Consider the following 20,496-nt stretch of genomic DNA (forward strand, 5'->3'; position numbering starts at 1 on the left):
CCACAGCAGTAAAATAAGATGGAAAGTAGTGGGCAGGGGGGTTGGAACTCAGTAATCTTTAAGGTCGTTTCCAATTGCAGCCATTCTAGGATTCTGTGATCTTACAAAGATCTATTCCATGTCAGCTTTCCACACAGCTTTCAGAAAGTGTGTTTCCATTTTGGAGAAAGCACATCTGCACTTCATGGTTATAGAACATTTCTTATGCTTAACAGAATGTGTTCTAGAACCTTGTAAATGATGTCACTAAATCTGATTCCCAGTTAATTTACCTAGTCCTTTTTTTTCATCTGTTCATACACAACCACAAAAAAAAAGTGCAATAAATTGTTAATTCAAAACAAACCAGGATAGCCCTTAATTTGTGTTGCATAAGTGACTAGAAACAGAGGCAAAGCCCCATTTTCCTACAGGCATGAAATTAGGGGTTTTTTTACCATTACCTTTACAGATTACTGGGACAAGGCAGAGAAACGGAGCAAAAACAGACACAGAAAGATAAAATCATATCTCCACAGTTTTATGTAACAGCTATAGCTTATATAGCAGAATGCACTTCTAGTGATTCATTTTCTGTCAAGGACCGTTGTGTCCTTGTTTACTGACATCCCTTTTTCCACAGCACTTTCAGCAAGTGGTCTTTTAAAAGCACAAAAATATTCTGTTTGAATGAAAGGATGAAAGTCAGTGAAAGGAATGAAAAATTCTTTGCTTCTGTGCCTCTTCTTTGCAAACAGTGTTTCTAAAATGCTCCCATGAATTTAATACAAACAACTTTCTGCTTAAGATGAAACGAATGCTTGAAGCCCATTGTAAGATTATTTCCAGTTCCTTCCAACTAATCCACTAACACTGGCAGCAAGCTGTACAGCATCTGAACAGTCCAGGCCAAAGAACTCATTTGCCACATACGGCACAGCAAGAAACACTCAAATGTTCATTGAGAGTTTTCCTTCTTTTCTTGGCCCTTCTTTTCATTTTATTTTTCTTCCTGCCTTTTAAAAAGAGTGTATCTGTTTGCATTTTTTGCTCATTCAGTGAAAATCAGAAGTCAAGTCAGTCTAGGACTGAAGGGTATATCTACTAAAATTAGAAACTTACTGCTTTAAACTTATATTTATTTACTGAATTTCTATCTGAAATGCAGAATCCAGGCTCTAAACTAAATATGCTAACAAAAGCAATGTGGGTTTATTTATTACTGAGAATGTTCAAAAAAAAACTAGTACCACACATCTATTTAAGCTGAAGTTATGAAACCCCAAGTCAAGCTTCCCAGTGTAACAAAATCATTATTTTTAAATTTTTTCCCCCAGAATTTTATTTACATTGGTATTTATTTGTCGTTTAATTTGTATAAGTCCAATCTGAAACAATACTGAAACTACATATAGTCAGTGAAAATGGTGTTCTGAAGTACTAAAACAAGTGATATCCCTCTGCTTTTTTGTGGGTTTTGTTTTTGTCTTAGACCGCCTCTTCGACAAGCACCATAAAATTTTTCTTTGCTGAAGTGTACTGAGCAAGAAAGAAAAGGCAATTGCTATGGCTAATCAAGAAATGTGTGGAAGGTGTCAGTGCCCATGTGCTGACTGGTGGCTGTCAGACAGGAGGAGTACTGTCTGGGTGCTTCCTGTCCTTTTGGTGGCTAAAACCAAAACAGAACAGATGGTTCTCTGTTCACCACCCAGCACCCAGGATTAATAGGAACTGTACAGATTTAATGTCTTAGATGTGTCTTAAAGATATTGTCTTCCTTTCAAATATAGCTGAAATTGCCATATGTGCTAAAAAATATTTTACTGGAAAATTGATAAACAGACCCAGTGACAGCTCAGTAGCAGAAAAGTGATTTCCTTAGGAAAGATGATTGAAAATATATAGCTAAAACTACACATTTAAGAAAATGCCATGGTGCTCTCTCCTACGTTGTACTTGCATTTAATTAGTTGGGTACTTTACCTTCATTAAATACACATCATAGATTTCTTCCATTATTTCTTTTTTTGCTGTTTTGCAAGCAATGCTGAAGTGTAATAAAACAATGTGGTCAGATTTGAAGACTATCACAGAAAATAATTTTGAAGATTTTAGTGAAAACATGTTTTATTTGTTCAACCACTGTATTTGTTCTTTTTACTTCTTCAGAGACTAATAACCCTTATTACTGGAGAGGCAGACTGTCATTTGCTCAGCCATAGCTGATGTCACAACTATTTCTTATCATTTGTTCAGTAGTCAGAAATGTGTTCAGATATACAATGCAGTCAATTCTCCAAACAGATTTGATAGTTACACTTAAAAGTATAAGCTGAGTCATTTGATCATGAGGAATAATGTTGTTAACTTTAAATATTTTAGCCCTTTTCTTCTGGTCTTTCAATATTTTTTTCTTTTTGCTGTTAATCTATACCAAAAGGACATGTAAAATTATGTAAGGAAGCATGAAGTGCTGAAATTGGAAGTTAACACTTTTGTTCGCCTGTCCCTTTTTCTGACAGAATTCTCATTGTCATTGCATATTAAGCATTGCAGAGCAAATAAGATACCAGAAAAAAAAAAACAAAAACTGGACTCTCAAATTTGTGGTATTTGTTTTCAGACAGATTTTGGAGCTGGTTTTGAAATTCAGACTGTGAAGTACTGACATGAACAGTTCTATTTCACAAACCAAGAGAATAATTGGGATTGAAAGCGTCCTCTGAAGACCAGTCCTGGTGCTCAAGGGGGCAATCTTAGATCAGGTTACTCATATGGCCTAAATCTGAGTGTGTCAAAGGATGGAGATCCCATAACACTTTTATTTCCTATTTCACTTCTTGACTACCTCATCGAAAAAAAATAAATTCCTCATGTCTAGCTGGAGTTTTTTGTGTTGCAACCTGGGTCCCTTGCCTGTTGTCCTATCATTGTACGCCTCAAGGCAGACTCGGGTACCCTCTTCCCTACACCTCCCATTGGGTATTTATAGATAATTACTAAGATCTGCCTGAGGTAGTTGTTCTCCAGGCTGCTCCAGTCACAGCTCTCTCAGCTTCTCCTCATCTGACAGATGCTTTGATACCTTTTGGTGTTTCTCTGGACTGTTCCACTATGTCCACGTCCTTTTTCTGCTGGGAGCCCAGCAGTGGGCACATTGCCGATGTGCCTCAGCAGAGCTGAGCTGAGCTGAGGGCCAGGATCACCTCCCTTGCCATGATGGCAATGCAGTTCAAGAGGCTGTTGGTTTTCTCTGCCATGAGTGTGCATGACTGGCCCATGGGAAACTCAAACCAGAAGCTCAGGAGCCTTTTGGCAAGGCCTCTTCCTCTCCAGTGTGTGCCCAGCCTGTCCTGCTGGGCTTGGGGAGTCAAGCTGAGAGTCAGGCCATGAAATTAGGCACAGATGCACACAGATGAGCTCCTTTGATTCACAATACTCTTTTTACACACCTATAGGCAGCTCTTGAGGTAGAAATACCTTATGAGTGGGTGAACTGTGTATCATCTTGTATTGAATCTTGCAAACCCGTAATGTGCTTGCAGCAGAAACAGCCAGAAGGGATACCAGGATGATCAGATCAACCTCTGTGCTATATTGTGTGACTGCATCTAAAAAAGTCCTTGACTAAACAGATGCCTCTCCAGCATTTTGGTTCCTCATTCTCTGCTATGGAGTACTCTGCTATTTCTTCCCTATTTCTGGTAGCCCTCTCAGATTTTTACCAGAAATTCAATTTAATTGTGTCTCCATAATGACCTTCATGCGAAATTCAGCAAAGCAAGCTGAAAACACAAGCTAACTGTAATTGCATTTGCCTAGGACCTTTATGTTTACTTCTTTCTGAAAGAGGATATTGCTACTCCTCATTTCTGTTTTCTAGGGCATTTCATATGCAGTAATGTGACAGTGTTTCTTTCTATATTTATACAAACAGATATGTCCATAAACACATCCATATGATGAGGACTATATTCAGAAAAGAGATATTTCTCCTTTCTGCATGAATGGCAATGGTTTCCTTTCTTCTTCCATCTGTAGCAGCTCCATCCTCTCCCACCGTATCCATCTGACAAAGTTGAAACCTCAGCATTCTGTGTGTTCAGAGCCTTCCAGTGTCCACTGTGAACACCATTTTCTTCTGAATTTTGCATAGTGAATCAGTTTTGCTGTCAGAGATCATCAGCCTAGCTCCTGTGTACCAAACAGTCTGATTCCAGTCAGTTTTTTCCTGCACTCTGCTCTCCCCAGGCCATAAGAATTGAATAGGATGTTTCCCAATAGATGAGCACTTTTCTCAGCTCTGTCAGCGCTTTGTACCATCAAGATCAAGCCTCATTGCTCATCCAGGGCTTATTTGCTTTTAGACACAGAGGTGAAAACTGTTATGGAGCATCTGGCACAGATTTAGTGCTTCAATGTACACAGCTGAACTGATACATAATAATAAAAAGAATTACCATTGTCCTGTGTAATATTAAAATTTACACATGGATGTAAAATTGCCACAAAGTACTACTATCATTAATCTTGTAAAAACTGCAAGCCAATAAACTCTAATTAATGACAGCTAACAATTGTTATTAACATGCTTAATAGGAAAGTAGCTGCCCGGTGTCTTGAATGCTGTTCACAGCTGTCTAACTAAATCAGTTGTTCAATGTGTTGTTTGACACTGCTGATTCCTCAGCCTTAAAGAGCCTTGAGATATGTTGCTGAGAAATATCATGTTATGTGTTTGCACTGAAAACCAAATCTCTCTGATAGGTAAAATGGAGTGGATTGTCACAGCAAGAATTAGCAGTAGTAGCAGTAGTAGTAGCAGCAGTAGTAGTAGTAGTTAGTATTACCATGAAAATGTAAGCAAATAAATGTGTGTGTGGAGAAAAGTACAGAAGCCAAGATATTCCCCTCCTACTTCATCTCCTCTCAATTTATCTCAGGAGTGTTCCACTTGAAAAAGTAATGTTTGACTGCTGAATTTCTCTAAATTAATCGAGTTGTCAATTTGGCTAGTTTTAAAAAATTTATTTTTTCTCTTCTTAGTTTTCCAGTATGTCTACTAACTGAAGATAGCACTCGGCACTTTTGCAAATCATATTTACATTACTAGCATACTTAATTTAAGTTTATAATAAATTAAAACATGATACTTTGCAATAAATTGCAACATAATACAGGACGGCAAAAATTAACCAGACATGTGAGTAACACAGAGTACTAGCTCCAGCATTCATTCCTGCTTCCCTGTTTTTCATGAGCACAGAGATATGTTGGCACACAGGATCACTTCCACAACACAGATCAGTATTTATCAAGAGACAGCATGGCTTTCACATGTAGTTTAATGGCATAATGTAGATTTCTTTATCTCTTGTTTCAGAAACAGCATGGACTGTCTGTAGTTTTCCCCTATGTCCATTAGATTTGCATGAATAAAATGCAGGTTTAGTTGTGCTCTCACAGAACCACTGAAGCAAATCATTAGCCAAAGAATTTGGCATGTGCACAGCACACAGTAGTGTGGACTGGTAGCAGCATTGTTGGACTTCATAGCACTTCAGGGACATAGTAGCAGCTCTCTGCGTATCTCAGTCCCAGAGGGAAAGGAAGATTCATAAAGTGCCTTTTCTTCATCATTCTTTACTCTCCATGGTTTTTTTTTTTTTGCTTTTTTTTTTTTTCCCTAGAGGTCTATGGTGTTGCTTCTAAGCAACCCTGGAATGTCAATGCAAACTGATAGTTCTCCTTGAAGGAGCCAGCCGCCAGCACTGCCACCAGCAGTTTCCTCACCCTGCAGAGTCAGGAGGAGCTCTGCACAGGCTCCTTTCTGTGAAGCAGCTGGGATTTTGCACACAGTCCCACACTGCACAGTAATAGGAATGCATTTTGTTACTGCAGCACACAACTGATGAGGTTTGGACATGAGAAATAAGGTATTTTAGCCACTGAAAGAGCAAATAGGCAGTAGGAGACAAAGGATGAATATGAATGATTTAAAAGATTTGTGATGTGACCTTCTTCTTACACCCTTCATCTCTTTCCTCGCTTCCTTTTTCCTTACAAGTCCCGACATCCTATTTAGGATAAGAGTAGGCTTTGCATGCAAACAACTTCAGCAGCAGAAGGAAGCAAATAGGTATGCTCAGGGCACTGGTTAATGACCTTTGAGCCACCTCTCCAGGTCTTCTTCCCCAGCAGCTTCCTGCAGTGCACAGTGCTCTCTGCTTTGCCAGCTGGTGGTAAGCTTGGCATCTGTGTGGGAAGCCTCGTTCTCTGCCCGGCCATGAGAGGGCCAGGTGTGCACAGCCCTGCTCCAGCTCAGCATCTGCCTTCACAAGAGGGACAGAGCCACGTCTGCTTTGTTTTCTGCCTTCTTTAGCATCCTCTCCAATGGCTGTCCACTCTTTCCCCAATAAGAATGCCCTTTTCTGAGCACTAGTTGTTAAAATTAGGCTTGTTTCTCAATTGCTTTTTTTATGGCTTTTGTGAAAGATTTATCCTGGGTTCAGATATTGTGTAAAATCCCACTTCAGTTGTGGTTTATATCATCGCCATTTCTGCTGCAATATTTCAGGTAAGGTCTCAATCTTCTGTCTTTAACAAGTCTCCACTCTTTTTATATTGCATTAGACAGGCTTCATTTTATTGCAGGTGCTCTTTTTCTTAAGGCAGTGTATTGTGACACAATACCAAAGAGGAAAACCTTTGTTAAAGTCTGATTGGTAATGCACAGCTATCATCCTTTGAAGAGATTTAACTGAAAATAAGTCCTTTTCACTCCAGCTGTACTGACCTCCATCTTCTGTAAATCATAACGAGGGACATTTCATGCTACAGAAGTTAAGCATTATTTTAAAATGAGTTATGTGCAATATCCATTTCACAGTAGTAGAGAACAGAGGATGACCTGGGGCCAGATTCTCTGTTCAGATGCTGATGCAAGTTTGCAAATGGTTTTATCAAAGTCAGTGACCTTGCCACACACAGGAAAAAAAAAAAAAAGAAAATAATCAAAGCAGACACTGGTAGCCCTTCTTTTCAATAGTAGAACAGTTTCTGAATTTCCTAGACCAGGCTATTGTTCAGCTAAATTGAAAGAACAGTATTGTATCATAAAGTCACAGATTTGTGTCGAGAGCCTGAGCTGGATCTCACTGGCCTTGCTTTTATCAAACTTTAAAGTTAATGTAGTTCTAGTTACTTTTGACTACCACTGGCATTCTGAAATCAGAATAAGGCATTTTCATAATTGTGTTATAGTAGATCAGAAACTAAAAATTCTCACAACGAACTGGTCTTTTTAGTTTCTTATATGTATATGCATTATATAATGTGATTTGATCCTAATGCTGATTCGGATTTTTTTGAAGTTCACCTTTTTGCAGACACTTACATAAACAGTAATATTTGGGGAAAAATAACAACCAAACAAAATTCTGTTAGATTCAGAAATAAACTTGATAACCTAATGGCCTTAAATCTCACTTCTTTTTTTTTTATTCTGTTCTGTTTCATTTACAGAAATGAGATATTCACCAATAGTGTGACTACATGGTAATATATGAAATGACTCTTGTCTTCTCTGTTAATAGCAATTTGGGAAGCAGATTATATTTTCTTACTCATTCTTCTTAATACTGAGGATTATTTATTAATTCCTTCAATTTAGCAAATAAAAATATAAAAAGGCTCTGATTCTAGTTACAAGTCACCCTGGTCATTGAACTTAAACCTGCAAATCAATGTGCAAAAGCCACTGCAGCATCCTGCTTACACCTGCTCTCAGCCTTCCCCAAAGAAGCAAGGTTTACCCTTCCCAGTAGTTTCTTCATAAAATCTCCCTGAACAAGCTGAGGTCACCCTAAACTCCCACTGTGACAAAAGCCAGGTGCACTGTGTTTGTGTGGTGTTTAAGAAGCCAGAGTGGGAGTACAGAGCAAAACCAAATGTTTAGAATGTGTGAGGAAGTACTGCATAGCCCATAAGTATTAGTGTGCATAATGTGTAAATACTGCATACTGCCCCAGATTGCTGGCACTGGGACAGCTGTGAATCAGAGCATCCTGAAGCAGTGAAGAACACAGTTACACGTGCAGAGGGCTCCTCCTGACCTACCACGACCCTGACCTACTGTATCTGCAGTTTCCTGGTGTTTCACTGCTTGTGTGACTGGCACAGCCCAGCTTCAAGGCCTTAGCCCTGCTCGGTTTCACAACTGGCCACAGTATGAAAGCTGTGAGAAGCTCCCTGTCAGAGCCACTAAAGGTGCCTCTGACAGCACTGCCCTCTCTTCCTGGACCTTGCTTTTGAAATGAAGGCAGTTCTGACTGCTCAGCCATGTGCTGCATGAATCTGCCACCTGCCTCACAGATGCTCAAGGCCTGTCTAAGAAAGTGCAGCCCACAGGAATACAGTATCTCAGCTGGAACATGCTTTTTTGCAGTCATTCTCCTGGTTCCTGAGTTTCACATCAAGGTTGAACTCAAAATACATGAACTGTTTTTTATTTGGATCATGCTAAACAAGATGTGCCCTGACGTGTGGTGTGAGTTCAGTCTGGTGACCAGGTTAGAGGGAGTAAATCCCTGTAAACCCCTCAATCCATTGTAAATCCCTGAAATGTATGCTATGGATGCCAGCTCCTTAGAACCAACACTTGCTGTACAATCTTATCCCACCAGCTGCCCTAGTTGCTAATGTAGATGTTAGACAATGCCACTGTACCTTCCCCCTGGGCTGTGATTGAACTTGGCCTTTTGGTCTGAATTAACATGGGCACAAGGAAGTACCTGGGTTTTTTTAAGTGCCCCCAGACTGAATGAACTTCTGTAGCAAAAGCTTTCTGGAACGCTCTGTCATCTGCCAAAATCTCAGGCCTCTTTTGGCTTCTGGGTAATAGCTACTCTTACATTAATGGAATGATTGAGGTCTCATCTCAAAACTTTGGCTACTCTTAACCAGTTAAAGCACAGAGAAGGAAAGTGAGAGACTTCACATTCCAGACTGAATAGCTGTCAAGCTCCTTCCCAGGTTACAAAGACACTAAAGTTCATTGCCTCAGTGTCTCTCAGGGCAGAAGTGCAGTGAAGCAAAAGGGGGTGGTTCAGGTAGCAAGAATTCATATCCTGTTTTGTAGATCATCATCTGCAGCTTTGAGTATTTGAGAAAGAAAGGTGATTGCGTGTGTATTTTGGATATTCAAAACTATGATGTGTTCACAGAAAGCTATTTCACTAAACAGGCACTTTTTCCCTAAACTATAACCAATTCCCAGTTTTCAAAGTCTGTGTGATCAATAGCTGTAACACTTTCCAAATTAAAAATCAGAATTGTACCCAGTCTTGGTTGAAAATAGAAGCCATTACTTCTCTTTTCTGGCTACATAATCAACATTTTTAGGCTGAAATTCATCTCAGTTAACATTAGGGATATAAAATGTAGGTGTCTGCATCAGAGCTAATCCTCATCAACACTTTCTAATCCATGCAGAAAAATACGCACTTTCAGGGCACAAGCTGTCTAATTAGTTTTACACATGTGCTTTAGAATAAGCTGAATCATTTCCTCAAAGTGCCTGCTCTTTATACTGATTATAAGAGAAGTTAAGGCAACTCTCTGATACATAACTATGTACTTGTGTTGCTCACCCAAAGAAAAAAGTTTTGAGAGAATACAATGAAAACATCAAATTTCAGGTTTTCCAAATTATTTTTTTTTTATTCACATCAAATCCAGGAATTCTGCAGTAGTATCTGCATGCATTTCCTAGGAACAAGCACTAGAATAAATCTCAAAAGGAGATTTGCCCAAGATGAGGGTGAATAGATTAAGAACTGATCTGAGGAGAAAGATTTGAGAGGTATTGGACCTAGATGATCTATAAGGTCTCTTCCAATCCAAACCATTCTATGATTCTATGATCTTAAATTATGTCAGTCCACTTAATAACTTTCAGGTTGTGAGGTGGTATTTATTTAAAAATGCAATTTTTTATCCTATATCAATTTCACTGTAATGAGGAGGCAAATATTTTCATTACCGTGCACTGCTGAAGGAGTACAGATATATAAGCTTTATTTGGATCGGGGATCATAATCCTTATTGGGATCAGGGATCATAATTCTTTTGAAACAAGTTTCAAGCCAGGAGTTAAAGCTTTTTTATTATATGGAAAAATAATTACTCGAGAGTATCCTCCTCACATGTGTTGAGCTTGTAATAGGGCAAGTTGTGACTTCTCCATCTCTTCCACCCCCAATAAAATGGTACGAATGGTAATAAATCACTAATCTGGGAGTTTTAATGAGTCTAAAATTCATTTATAGGAAGGGTAACAATCTGGTCATGGCTTGGGTGTTGTGTCTTTTGGGATTTTTTAGGTTTATGTTTTGGTTTTTAAATACAAGCACTTTAGATGTAGACTATTGTCCTGGTTTAGGGCAAATTTAGGGAGGAAATCTCCAAAGCGGTTCCTCTAGAAAGCAAATTCAAGCAGCCCCTCCCCCACCTGTTTGGGAGACAAACCTCTTTCAAGAGAAGTGGAAAAAAAAGTTTCTTTAACAAGCAAAGTATTTACAAACATGAGAAAATGAATAATATTAAACAATGAAACCTCTCACTTTTCTGAAGAGACGACAAATTCAGAGTCCTTTTCATAGACTGCAGCTCAGCTCACACAGTCTCTTAGCAGAGTCCTCAATTTCATTCATAAATTCTGCACTTATTTCAAAGGAAGAAGAGGATAGGCTTTCTAGCTAGCGTGACATCTCCTCCTTTTGAATTTGTATCCCATAGATGATTGCTCTATTTGGTAAAATAGTATACTACAGTAACATTTTCAATACAGATGGCACTCAGATTACCAGTTCATTACTTTATTCACTGTAATTTTAACTTTTTTTCCCATTATTAAGCCCCTGGAAAGTTATAGCGATGTTATTGCAAAAAGACTCCCAGCCTTATATTACCAGTGCTATAAATTTCAGTTTATATCTAGCTTTCTATGAAAGCACCTTTATAGAGAAAACAGTATGATATTGTTTTTCCTTTTTTGTCTTATTTCTCTCCCACAGATTGTGAGCGTGGGAAAGCATGTTAAAGGATACCATTATATTGTTGCCAACCTGGTAAGATACTTTTCTAGAATTATACCCCTACTAGGTAAGTGAAACACTCAGTTTTACTTTGAAGTTATAGCACTTCACACAGCATTTCCCATTGATCTCTAATATGTGCTTGTACATAATACATTCTTTATGATGTGTAAAAGAACCTGGGTTTCTTATTGCAGCTATCTAGATATGAAGGACACAGTAGTATAGTAAGTAATACTCCTAAATTTTATCAAAATCAGGGTAGGAGAAAGAACTGATACATGTATCTTGAAGCTGAATTAAAATTTACAGAACTATAATGATTTTTGACTCATCTTTTTGTTATTAATAACATAAGAATTCTAGAGGTAACTTTTATACATTCCCCAGGGAACATGTATTTTCCGGTAAGATCAGCTATTTCCAGTCAAATTACTACTTCAGTATTTTTACTTTGAGGCTAAAGTGGATATTCACACAGCTAATGTTCAGAAGAGGGCAAATAAAGAGCTAATGCAGTATTTTATTATTTAAATTACTAATTCTTAAGCCAAAATACCTGCCTGGCAAAGCACAGTGAATGTAGGACGGAATCTAATGCATGCTTTAAACTGTTTTCTTTCTACTCACCCTCAAGGAGTTTTAGTTGACATGAAATATTTTATTGTGCTTTGCTGCACTTGAACCTTCACTTAGTACCACTTCAGATTATATTTAAAGCCTCAGGTGTTTCAAATGAGGCGTCTGTACTCTTAGGTCTTATAAATTAGATTTTTCAGATTACAATTTTATAGTTCCCCAAGCAATTTTTCTCATGCAAAATAGTTGCTGTAAACAAGGAACTGGATGTTGCAGTAATCTGCTAGCGAGGTATGCAGTGGAGACTGCCTCATCTGATCTGCTTCAGTGGGGGCACACTTTGTTATCTACTGTCTGTTCAATTATGTGGGTAATATAACTTCCTGATGCATCACCTTTTATATTTACTGTCAATATCCCTTAGGATATGAATCAGATCTCTGTCCTTAACAAGTGATTTTCCCCTGGGATATTGGGTCCATACCCCAGTACCCCACAATTTTTTTTCCCCTAAATATTTCTAGACTTGTATTTTCACTGATAAATATCTGTCAGAGGAATTTAAGAAAATTAAAATAAGATGCCTCTAAGCTAGCCTTAGACATAGCAGCTGGGAAAGGAGGAAAAAGATTTATGCTTTCTTCTTAGTGCTTTAGCAGTTTGTGTTATGCAGTTTATTGAAGTTCAGTTCTGTCTCTAAAGGCAAATTCTAGTAAAGAATTGTGCTGAACATATTAGCCAGAGAAACCAATAGGTCAGGAGATATATGTGCTTTATCTTCTCTTTCAGTGTTGGGATTCACTCTAAGTTTTCAATATGTAACAGATCTAAGAGCTACCACAATCCTATTTAACAGAAATATTATTTTGATTTTGTTTTCCTTTCTCTAACAAGGAGATCCCCATGTGCTATCTCTGCCTTCTAATGTCTATTATATTATCTCATTTTCAGTCTAAACAATGAATCCTGGAGCAAATGTATTTACAGAATAGGGTTGTTCATTTTTTTAAACATGCAAAAAAAAAAAAAAGGGATGCATTTTTTAAAGCGTTAATACAGTGCTTATTCCAATCTGAAAACTTTGATGGAAATTGGATTAAGCCTTTAATATTCTGCAGGCATTTTTCAGTTGATTTGCTAAAGGCAGTTCTTCAAAAACTGTCTGCCATTCCCAACAATGTGTTGCTTAGCAGTCAAGATCACCCTAGCAATAATGTGGCAAATCTATTTCTTTGCTTTTTTCCTTTATTACACAAATGGAAGTTATGAATGAAGGTTCCCTGGTTTTAAATTTTGCCTTCTAATGGAATCCTGCTGTTGTGCATTCTTTATTCTGCCATGCTGACCTAGAACAGATTGGACCCACAGTGGTGTAGGAGGGAAAAAAAATCTTGAATTGATTTTCTAGGGATTCAAAGATATTTCTCTGGAGAGATTTATGCATGGGGGAGCCAATGTGACTGGATTTCAGCTAGTGGATTTCAGTACCCCAATGGTAACTAAGCTGATGCAGCGCTGGAAGAAACTGGACCAGAGAGAATACCCAGGATCTGAGACCCCACCAAAGGTACTCCCCGATCTGAAGCACTACCAAAGATATCACTCTAGTGTTCTAATTTCTGATTAACATTGTTGAATACATGAATGAAGACTGTAATATTTAGGCAGAGGAGAAGGCAGTTAATCTTACTATTACTGGCCATTAATCATACCTATCTTTGCATTTGTAAGGTGGAAATGAAAACTGCAACATATTTTGCTGATGTACTTAAATGTCTGTTGTCGCTTATTCTCCAGCTTCACCTCTTTACCGACAGCAGATAAAGGTCAAATGCTTAACTGACAACTTAATTTCAATAAAATTTACATTAATTAGTCTAATTATCTAGGTTTCTTTGGAGTGCAGATCTTTCCTGACAGATAAATTCTTCTGACTGAGATATTACTTTAACTGTAAATTTGCTACATTTAAATTTTCATATGGCGTTTCCTCTGGAAATTTTCCGCCTCAAAACCTCATGTAGAAATCACATTCAGGTGTGATTTTAAAGTTAAATCTCATCCCAGAGTTCCTCTATCCTAATCCTTCACAGATTCATAAAATAATATTTCTTTGACGTACAATTTTCCTGGCAGGCAAATCACAGCACAGCTGTAAATATGACTCCAACACAGTAGTTCTGTTATTATATGCACTAGTGCCTACCAGATGTGCTTGAAAATGGATGCCCTTTGTGCAGGGCACTATGCAAAGATAAGCAACCAGCCCGCCCTTGGCTGGGACATTGGTAGCTTGGTAAAGTCTAGAGAGAGCATCAACATGGGTATTACAAGACATAGCTACGGAATTCAGTGACACTCCAACCAAAACCAAGGACTTGGAATGCAGACATCCCCGCTTACTGGTGACAGGAAAAATTCTATCTGTAGGACTCCTTGTGACAAAAGCAGGATTATTCTGTCTGCTTCTGAGAAGTCAGCATGATTAATTGGAATCACACATAATTCTTCTCAGGATAACCAAAATTTGAGGCTATAAAGATAAATCATGTCTCAAAGACCTTATAATCTGCAAGACAAAGGAAAGGAAGGAAATTAGATTTGAATAATGGAATTTGAATTTTGGAAGTTAGCATGCATATCAATAGCAGCCCTGGGCATGTGAACAACTTTTCCTGATGCATTGTTTTTATCAGAGGACCATACTGAGAAATCACCCCTTTGTTTATGTGGCTCCAGGCTAACATCTGCCAAAGACTTGTTCTAAATGTTTCATTTGGCGTGTTATCAACCTAGAGCAGTTGCTGTAGTTAGTGGAGAAACACAGACTGCTCAGGGTACCTATCAGGCAGACATCCAACACAGGTATTCCAATAGGAAGAATCTACTCTTGATCATTCCTAACAGTTCCAGTAGCCTGGATGTCCGCTCATTAGCTGTGCATTTTTTTAGGCTTTTTTTTTTTTTCTCACTGAGTTACTGTTTCCTTCTTTTCTTTTGAGTAAGTTGGGTGGATGGGGTTATTCCCTATTGTATAAGTCAAGTGGAAAAAAAAATGAAAAAATACTTGAACATTTCAAATTTAATTTTTTTTTAATTAATTCTTAAGATGCAGATTTTCCTACCCTTAGGAAATACAATTTTAAAGCTGTACCTACTGAAATGTCCTACATTTGTCCCTTAGATAAAATTGCTTTTAATTTTGAGGAGAGCTGTTTTCCAAATGAACGTATAGAAACGGCTGCATAGTGAATTAAACTAGAATTATCTTGAAACAGCAGATTTTTTTTTGTTGACTCTGAAGGGCTGTGTTTGTCCATCTATTTAGTATACATCTGCATTGACATATGATGGAGTACTTGTGATGGCTGAAACTTTCCGTAATCTTAGAAGACAGAAAATTGATATTTCAAGGAGAGGAAATGCTGGTGATTGTCTTGCCAACCCTGCAGCCCCATGGGGTCAAGGAATTGATATGGAGAGGACATTAAAACAGGTAAAGGGAAGCTCTATTCTAGGATCTTTTAGAATTTTGGATACCAGTTGCACGCAATAGGACTTGCAAAACAGTATGCACAAGGGTAGTAATAGGAGAGGGAAAATTATTTTTTACTTGAGAATTGGAAGCAGCTTGGGCTGTTCAGGTTGTTCTAATTTGTAACTTGGAATGAAGGCAGAAAGGAACTACTACTGTTTGAAGCTACTGTTAGGTCTTTTGAGATAGTTGGAACTTCCTCCACTGCACTGCTGAGTTCATTTGTTACTATTGCAAATAACCTGGCTGTACAGATATTGCCATTTAAGAAAAAAGGTATAACCACATAATATAACCTTTCAAATATGTTTCTGTCATCTTCAATAAAAGTAGACTTCTCCCAGGGGAAATCACATAGGTAGTTTCGGGGTTTTTTCTTTAAAAAGAAATAACCCAGAGCTATGGGTTATTTCAGGATTTTGAATTCCTGATGAATATGGATGCCTAGAAAGTTCCAGATCTCTGTCAAGATGATTTAGCCTTTCCTTTGAATGGGACAGTAACAAAAATAAAAATCCTGCAGTAGAATTTAAATCATTGCAAATGAGCAGACTCCACTCAGGAGAAACTGCTGAGAAGTGACTGCTGACAGAGCTGGCAGCTCCATGCCTGGAAGCCAAGGTTTCAGTCCTGGAGAAAAATCAGCAGATAGAAGTGGACAGAGGGAAAGAGTAAGTGATTTCAAGCCACATCCTGACTCTTAGGGAGAGAAATAAAGCATTTTGTATGCTTCACGTATTCTGTGCAGATGCACAGATCTGTTACAATTGAGAGAAACATTAAGTCAGGCGTCTGTGTCCAGGCAGACAGCATGAGACTTCAAATTCTGCCAAAGAGGTTTTCATGGCCAGATCCTGGTAAAATCAAAGCCATCAGCAATATGGCCACGACTTCTTTGGGACAAGAACCACAGCTTGGGTATCCTTCAGTGACACAATAAAGTGCTGCAAGAAAGAAAAAGTGTTCTGGTTTCAGCTGAGGCACGGGTGGTGGGAAACTGCTACAGCCAATTGTAAGGCTTCACATCTGGCCTTCTTCATTCTAATGCTTTGAAAACACCCTCTTCAAGCCCTATCCGTATCAGCCCTGTATCATCTTCCATGATAAAAAACTGCTTTTCTGGGGCTAAGGTTGTTGTCAAGTTGACCTTGATGAGCCATATACTCAATTTGTACATTCAATTCACCAGACTGAGAGCTAAAAAGATATGTGAGATCAGGCCAAACTTCCTTTAGGTTTTTTCATATGACCCCAGGAGCGATGAGAATAGTAAAAAATGTATTTCTCTTTAGAACCTGCGGCTGGAAGGTGTTGATCTGTGCAGCAAGAAAGAAGGGGAGGTCCACTGTGTCACTTTGTAAGCAGTTAGATACTGACATGTCTAAGCCTGTTTTGAGCATGGTTCGACAGGAAAAAAGAATATAAAGAAAGTAACCAACTTTATTCCTTTGAACTGTTCTACAGTAGGGTTCTTACGGTAATCTAAGGATGTAGCCAGGATAACTTGTACTGCTCTGTGACATTTGAAATGAAAAGGATAAGACTGGATCTTCACGATGGTTTTTCTTCCATTTGTAGGTTCGAATACAAGGTTTGACCGGAAATGTTCAGTTTGACCACTACGGTCGCAGAGTCAACTACACCATGGATGTCTTTGAGCTGAAAAATACTGGCCCTCGCAAGGTATATGCTGGCATTGCTATCCTCATATCATATAAATGAGTTGTGTAGGATTAAATGGTCATACAAACTTATATTAAAGTGGACTCTGCAGTACATGGATATTTCCAGTGGAAGCAGTTTTTAGCTACATTTTCTACTAGATGCTATGATTCAGTGCCTCAAATTGGGGAACACAAAAACAAGTGTGCATCTTGGAGTGGTGGGATGTCAGTCAGTCAAGCATACTAATGAATACCAGCTGGATGACATGTTGCTAGGCTGATGGGTGATGGAAAATGGTCAGAATTCTGAATAGTAGATATTTCTTGTATCTTATCCCAAAATTTCTGTATTGAAAATTACTTGCATTTTTAAGCAAGTTGATTTGTACATTCTGTGCAAACATGAACCATATGCTGTAACTAACACTGGGCTTTTAAGGGTGAAAGGACAGACGAGGAGAGAGGAGGAAGAGAGAATGACCTGAATACTTGCATTTTCTGAAATTTATTGCAGTATCTAATCCTGTGTGCTTGATTGGTTTGGTTGCTTGCAAGCAAATGCACATTAATACATGTCTAAGCAGATCCTTCATGACTGAATGCTCATTTTCACTCAGCCCAATCACTTTGAAAATATAAGCTTGGGTACTTTGTTGATCCTTTCTCTTCTGTACTGAAATTGTCCATTTATCACAGTATAAAACAAATAAAAGCAGAAAACATACTCAAGCTCAAGATTTTCTTTTTTTTTTTAGTCATTGTGACCTATTTTGCTTGTGAGGTCATCAGAAAAAGAAAAGGGGGCAGGTGATGATGAATAGGGTATTCATGGCTGCTTGAGTGGGGCCAAAGCAATCAAAATTGCATTAAATAGTCCTCTGCTGTTGGTCAGAGGTGACAAGTGCAGTAAATACTACCAGGTGAACTGTGTATCCCTGGAGAGCTGATGTTAAACTGCAGACCCAGAGGAGAATTACACACTTGGATGAAAAAATTGTGACTCTATCACAGTATAGAGCTGCAGACCAAAGCGAAGCATGTGCCTGCATATAAGGCCTGTTGGTGTAGTTGCCCTTTGAAAGTGTAACAGATGGCTGAAGAATAAATTGGGAAAGGTGAGTTTATCTTTTCTCTCTTGGGAAGTCTGCTGTCTTGTGCCAAAAAATGTGTCTGATCTTACTGCCAGCCCAGCTTCCTTCCAGTCTCCGTGCCACACCATTGCCAGCCAGGAGGATATATGGGTGGCTGGGGTACACTGGAGGAAACAGTGAATTATGCCCTTTCCATCCCCTATTCCCTGTTGTACAAAAGGGAAGGCAAGGTGCAAATAGATGTGTTTAATTAGGTCACAACTTTAGTAACTCATTAGGAAATTTTTCTTGTCAGCAAACTTTTGAAAAGAGTTGATGTCAACCTTTGTCACCTGTTATGGGAGAGGTGTCTGTCTGGCACCACTGCAGGGTTGTCCCCATCCTCTCTTCTTGCCTGCAGTTTAAGGGGAGGGTGATTGCAAACAGAGGAGCTATGTCTGAGCTGTGCTAGAGGCCCAAAGTGCTTTTCTTACCTTTCAGTCATGCCTCTCTGCTACTCCTAAGTCTTCACCTGTATTTGACATAACAAGTCATAACAGCTTTGATAGATCTGGCTACTCACAAGAATTTATTTCTCATATATTAGATGGTGCTTTATATGTGATTGTTGGACCAATTCTGTGGTCCAGCCTGACAAATCCTATATAATATGTGAGAAATGACTGTACTTAATTGAACTAAGAGGCCTTCACTATTAATATCTTCTTCTCATGTCCAACATAACATGACTTATGAGTCACCCAGCACTATCCTTTCAAAACTGCCTTTCCGGTCAGAGTAATGCATGGCTCTAATCTTTAGAAAAGAGATTTTTGTTGCCCACAGCTTTAAATATGTGAAGAGACCACTAAAAATGGCACAGCTAGACGGAGGCAGACTTCCACATGGTTTAGTAAAACGGGAAATATTAGCCTATGCTTATGTTAGTTTCATTTATGCAGCCCTTCTTACTTGGTTCTTCTCTGCAGAGCAGTAACAAAATCTGCTGATGAGGGGGAAGGGTAGGAGGACAAGAATCACAGAGATGTAATGGAATGGCTCCTGTGACTGGAGGGCTGTGATCAAGTGACACAGGCATTACACTGGTGCCCAGGGACTGGATTAGAGCTGATGAGCAGAAACTGAAACAGAGGAGGTTCCTTCTGAACATTAGTAAATACTTTTTCATACTCTGAGAGTGACCAAGCATTGCCACAGGTTGTGCAGGGAGATTGTGAAGTCTTTATCCTTGGAGACATTCAGAAACCATGCATACACAGTCCTGGGCAACTGGCTTTAGGCTGAACAAGGGGTTTGGCCAAATGACTTCCACAGGTCCCTTCCCAGCTCAATAATTCTGCAACTGTGTCATTCACAATGCATCCTATCACCAAAATGAAAAAAAAATTGAAAAGTAAAAGTAGACAAAGTATATACTTTACATTGCATGCATTAGACAGTCCAAGATTATTTGGATTCTGAATTCCAACTTGGCAACATGAAAATTAGTTATCAAAATGTTTCAGTGTTCTCTTGCCTTCAGTGGCTTGTGAGCTCCAACAGGATCACTTCGGTGGTTACTACACGGTGCACAGGCCTTCAGAAAGAACACTGTTCATTCAAATGCCAAACTGTTATGGGAAATTTACTTTGAGGCAAATATTTTTGCAGTATTTTTTCCCTACAAGACCAATTCAGCCTCTGTGTAAGTAGATGCAACTGCTATGAAGTTCAATTGCAACCCAAATAGAATTGGAGGTATTTTTGTAGCTAAATTAAATCCTATCCTTTAAGGATTTTTTTTTTTCCTTGAGGTATTTATCAGAAAGCACACTGTTATTTAGTGCTCTCAAAGTGACTGTGTGTCTCTATACTTTTATACAAGTGTCATGACATATCTTTCATACTTATTCAGTAATCTAGTTCCAGAGTTACTTTAGTTCAGGTTGGCACCGAACACATACAAGCTCACACCAATGCACAAAAGCTAAAATTCTTTAAAAGATGCCTGTCATTTCCCAAATAATGCCTTCATCTCTGTGTGAATTTTCATATGATGCTTACTCCTGTAGCACAGTATAACATTCATTTTCTGCTCTCCTTCTGAACTTTATAGCAGTGAAGAATGGCACAATGAAAAATCATCATTCACTATCATAATAGCTCCCCAAACTGCCAGATTTTGGTGTACATATTTTGCCTTTAGCTGGTCACACTTTTTTGACAAGAGCTCCACACTTTCAATAATCAATTTTATCCGTGGCTGTATGACTCTCTGGCTGTAAAAGAATATTTGTTGGAAGTGCATACTACTAGCAAGAAAACCTTCCTCTCCACTATATCAGCACTGCTGACACTTCCTGTTAGCTGCAGACACCGAAATCAAGGCGCCAGAGCTGTAAGAGCAATCGCAAAAAGAAAAGGAACATTTCAACTAAATAAATGAGAACTTGTGTATGGACAGTTTGTGCTTGTTTGCTTCACATTGAAGTTCTGCCTGGAGCCCACTTTCCCTTAAAATTCCTGTTCCTCTTCTAGTACGACAAACAAGGCATTCCTCTCTCCCAGCTCTT

At 38.6% G+C, this 20,496-nt stretch overlaps 1 protein-coding gene across 6 annotated transcripts in view; it reads left to right on the plus strand.

Moving 5' to 3' along the window:
* GRIA4 (glutamate ionotropic receptor AMPA type subunit 4) overlaps positions 1–20,496 on the plus strand; it is a 217,182-nt gene that overhangs the window by 131,302 nt on the left and 65,384 nt on the right. For all 6 annotated transcript variants that reach the window (XR_005259076.1, XM_038154861.1, XM_038154846.1 and 3 more), the window contains exons 5-8: positions 11,055–11,108; positions 13,063–13,221; positions 14,983–15,150; positions 16,768–16,872. Coding sequence is in view for 5 of the 6 variants with exons in the window: in XM_038154861.1 (XP_038010789.1) it covers positions 11,055–11,108; positions 13,063–13,221; positions 14,983–15,150; positions 16,768–16,872 (486 nt within the window). In the remaining variant the exon portion in view is untranslated. The remainder of the gene's footprint in view (positions 1–11,054; positions 11,109–13,062; positions 13,222–14,982; positions 15,151–16,767; positions 16,873–20,496) is intronic.

Source organism: Motacilla alba, chromosome 1 (assembly GCF_015832195.1).
Source record: "Motacilla alba alba isolate MOTALB_02 chromosome 1, Motacilla_alba_V1.0_pri, whole genome shotgun sequence".
In the NCBI taxonomy this organism is placed as follows: Eukaryota; Metazoa; Chordata; class Aves; order Passeriformes; family Motacillidae; genus Motacilla; species Motacilla alba.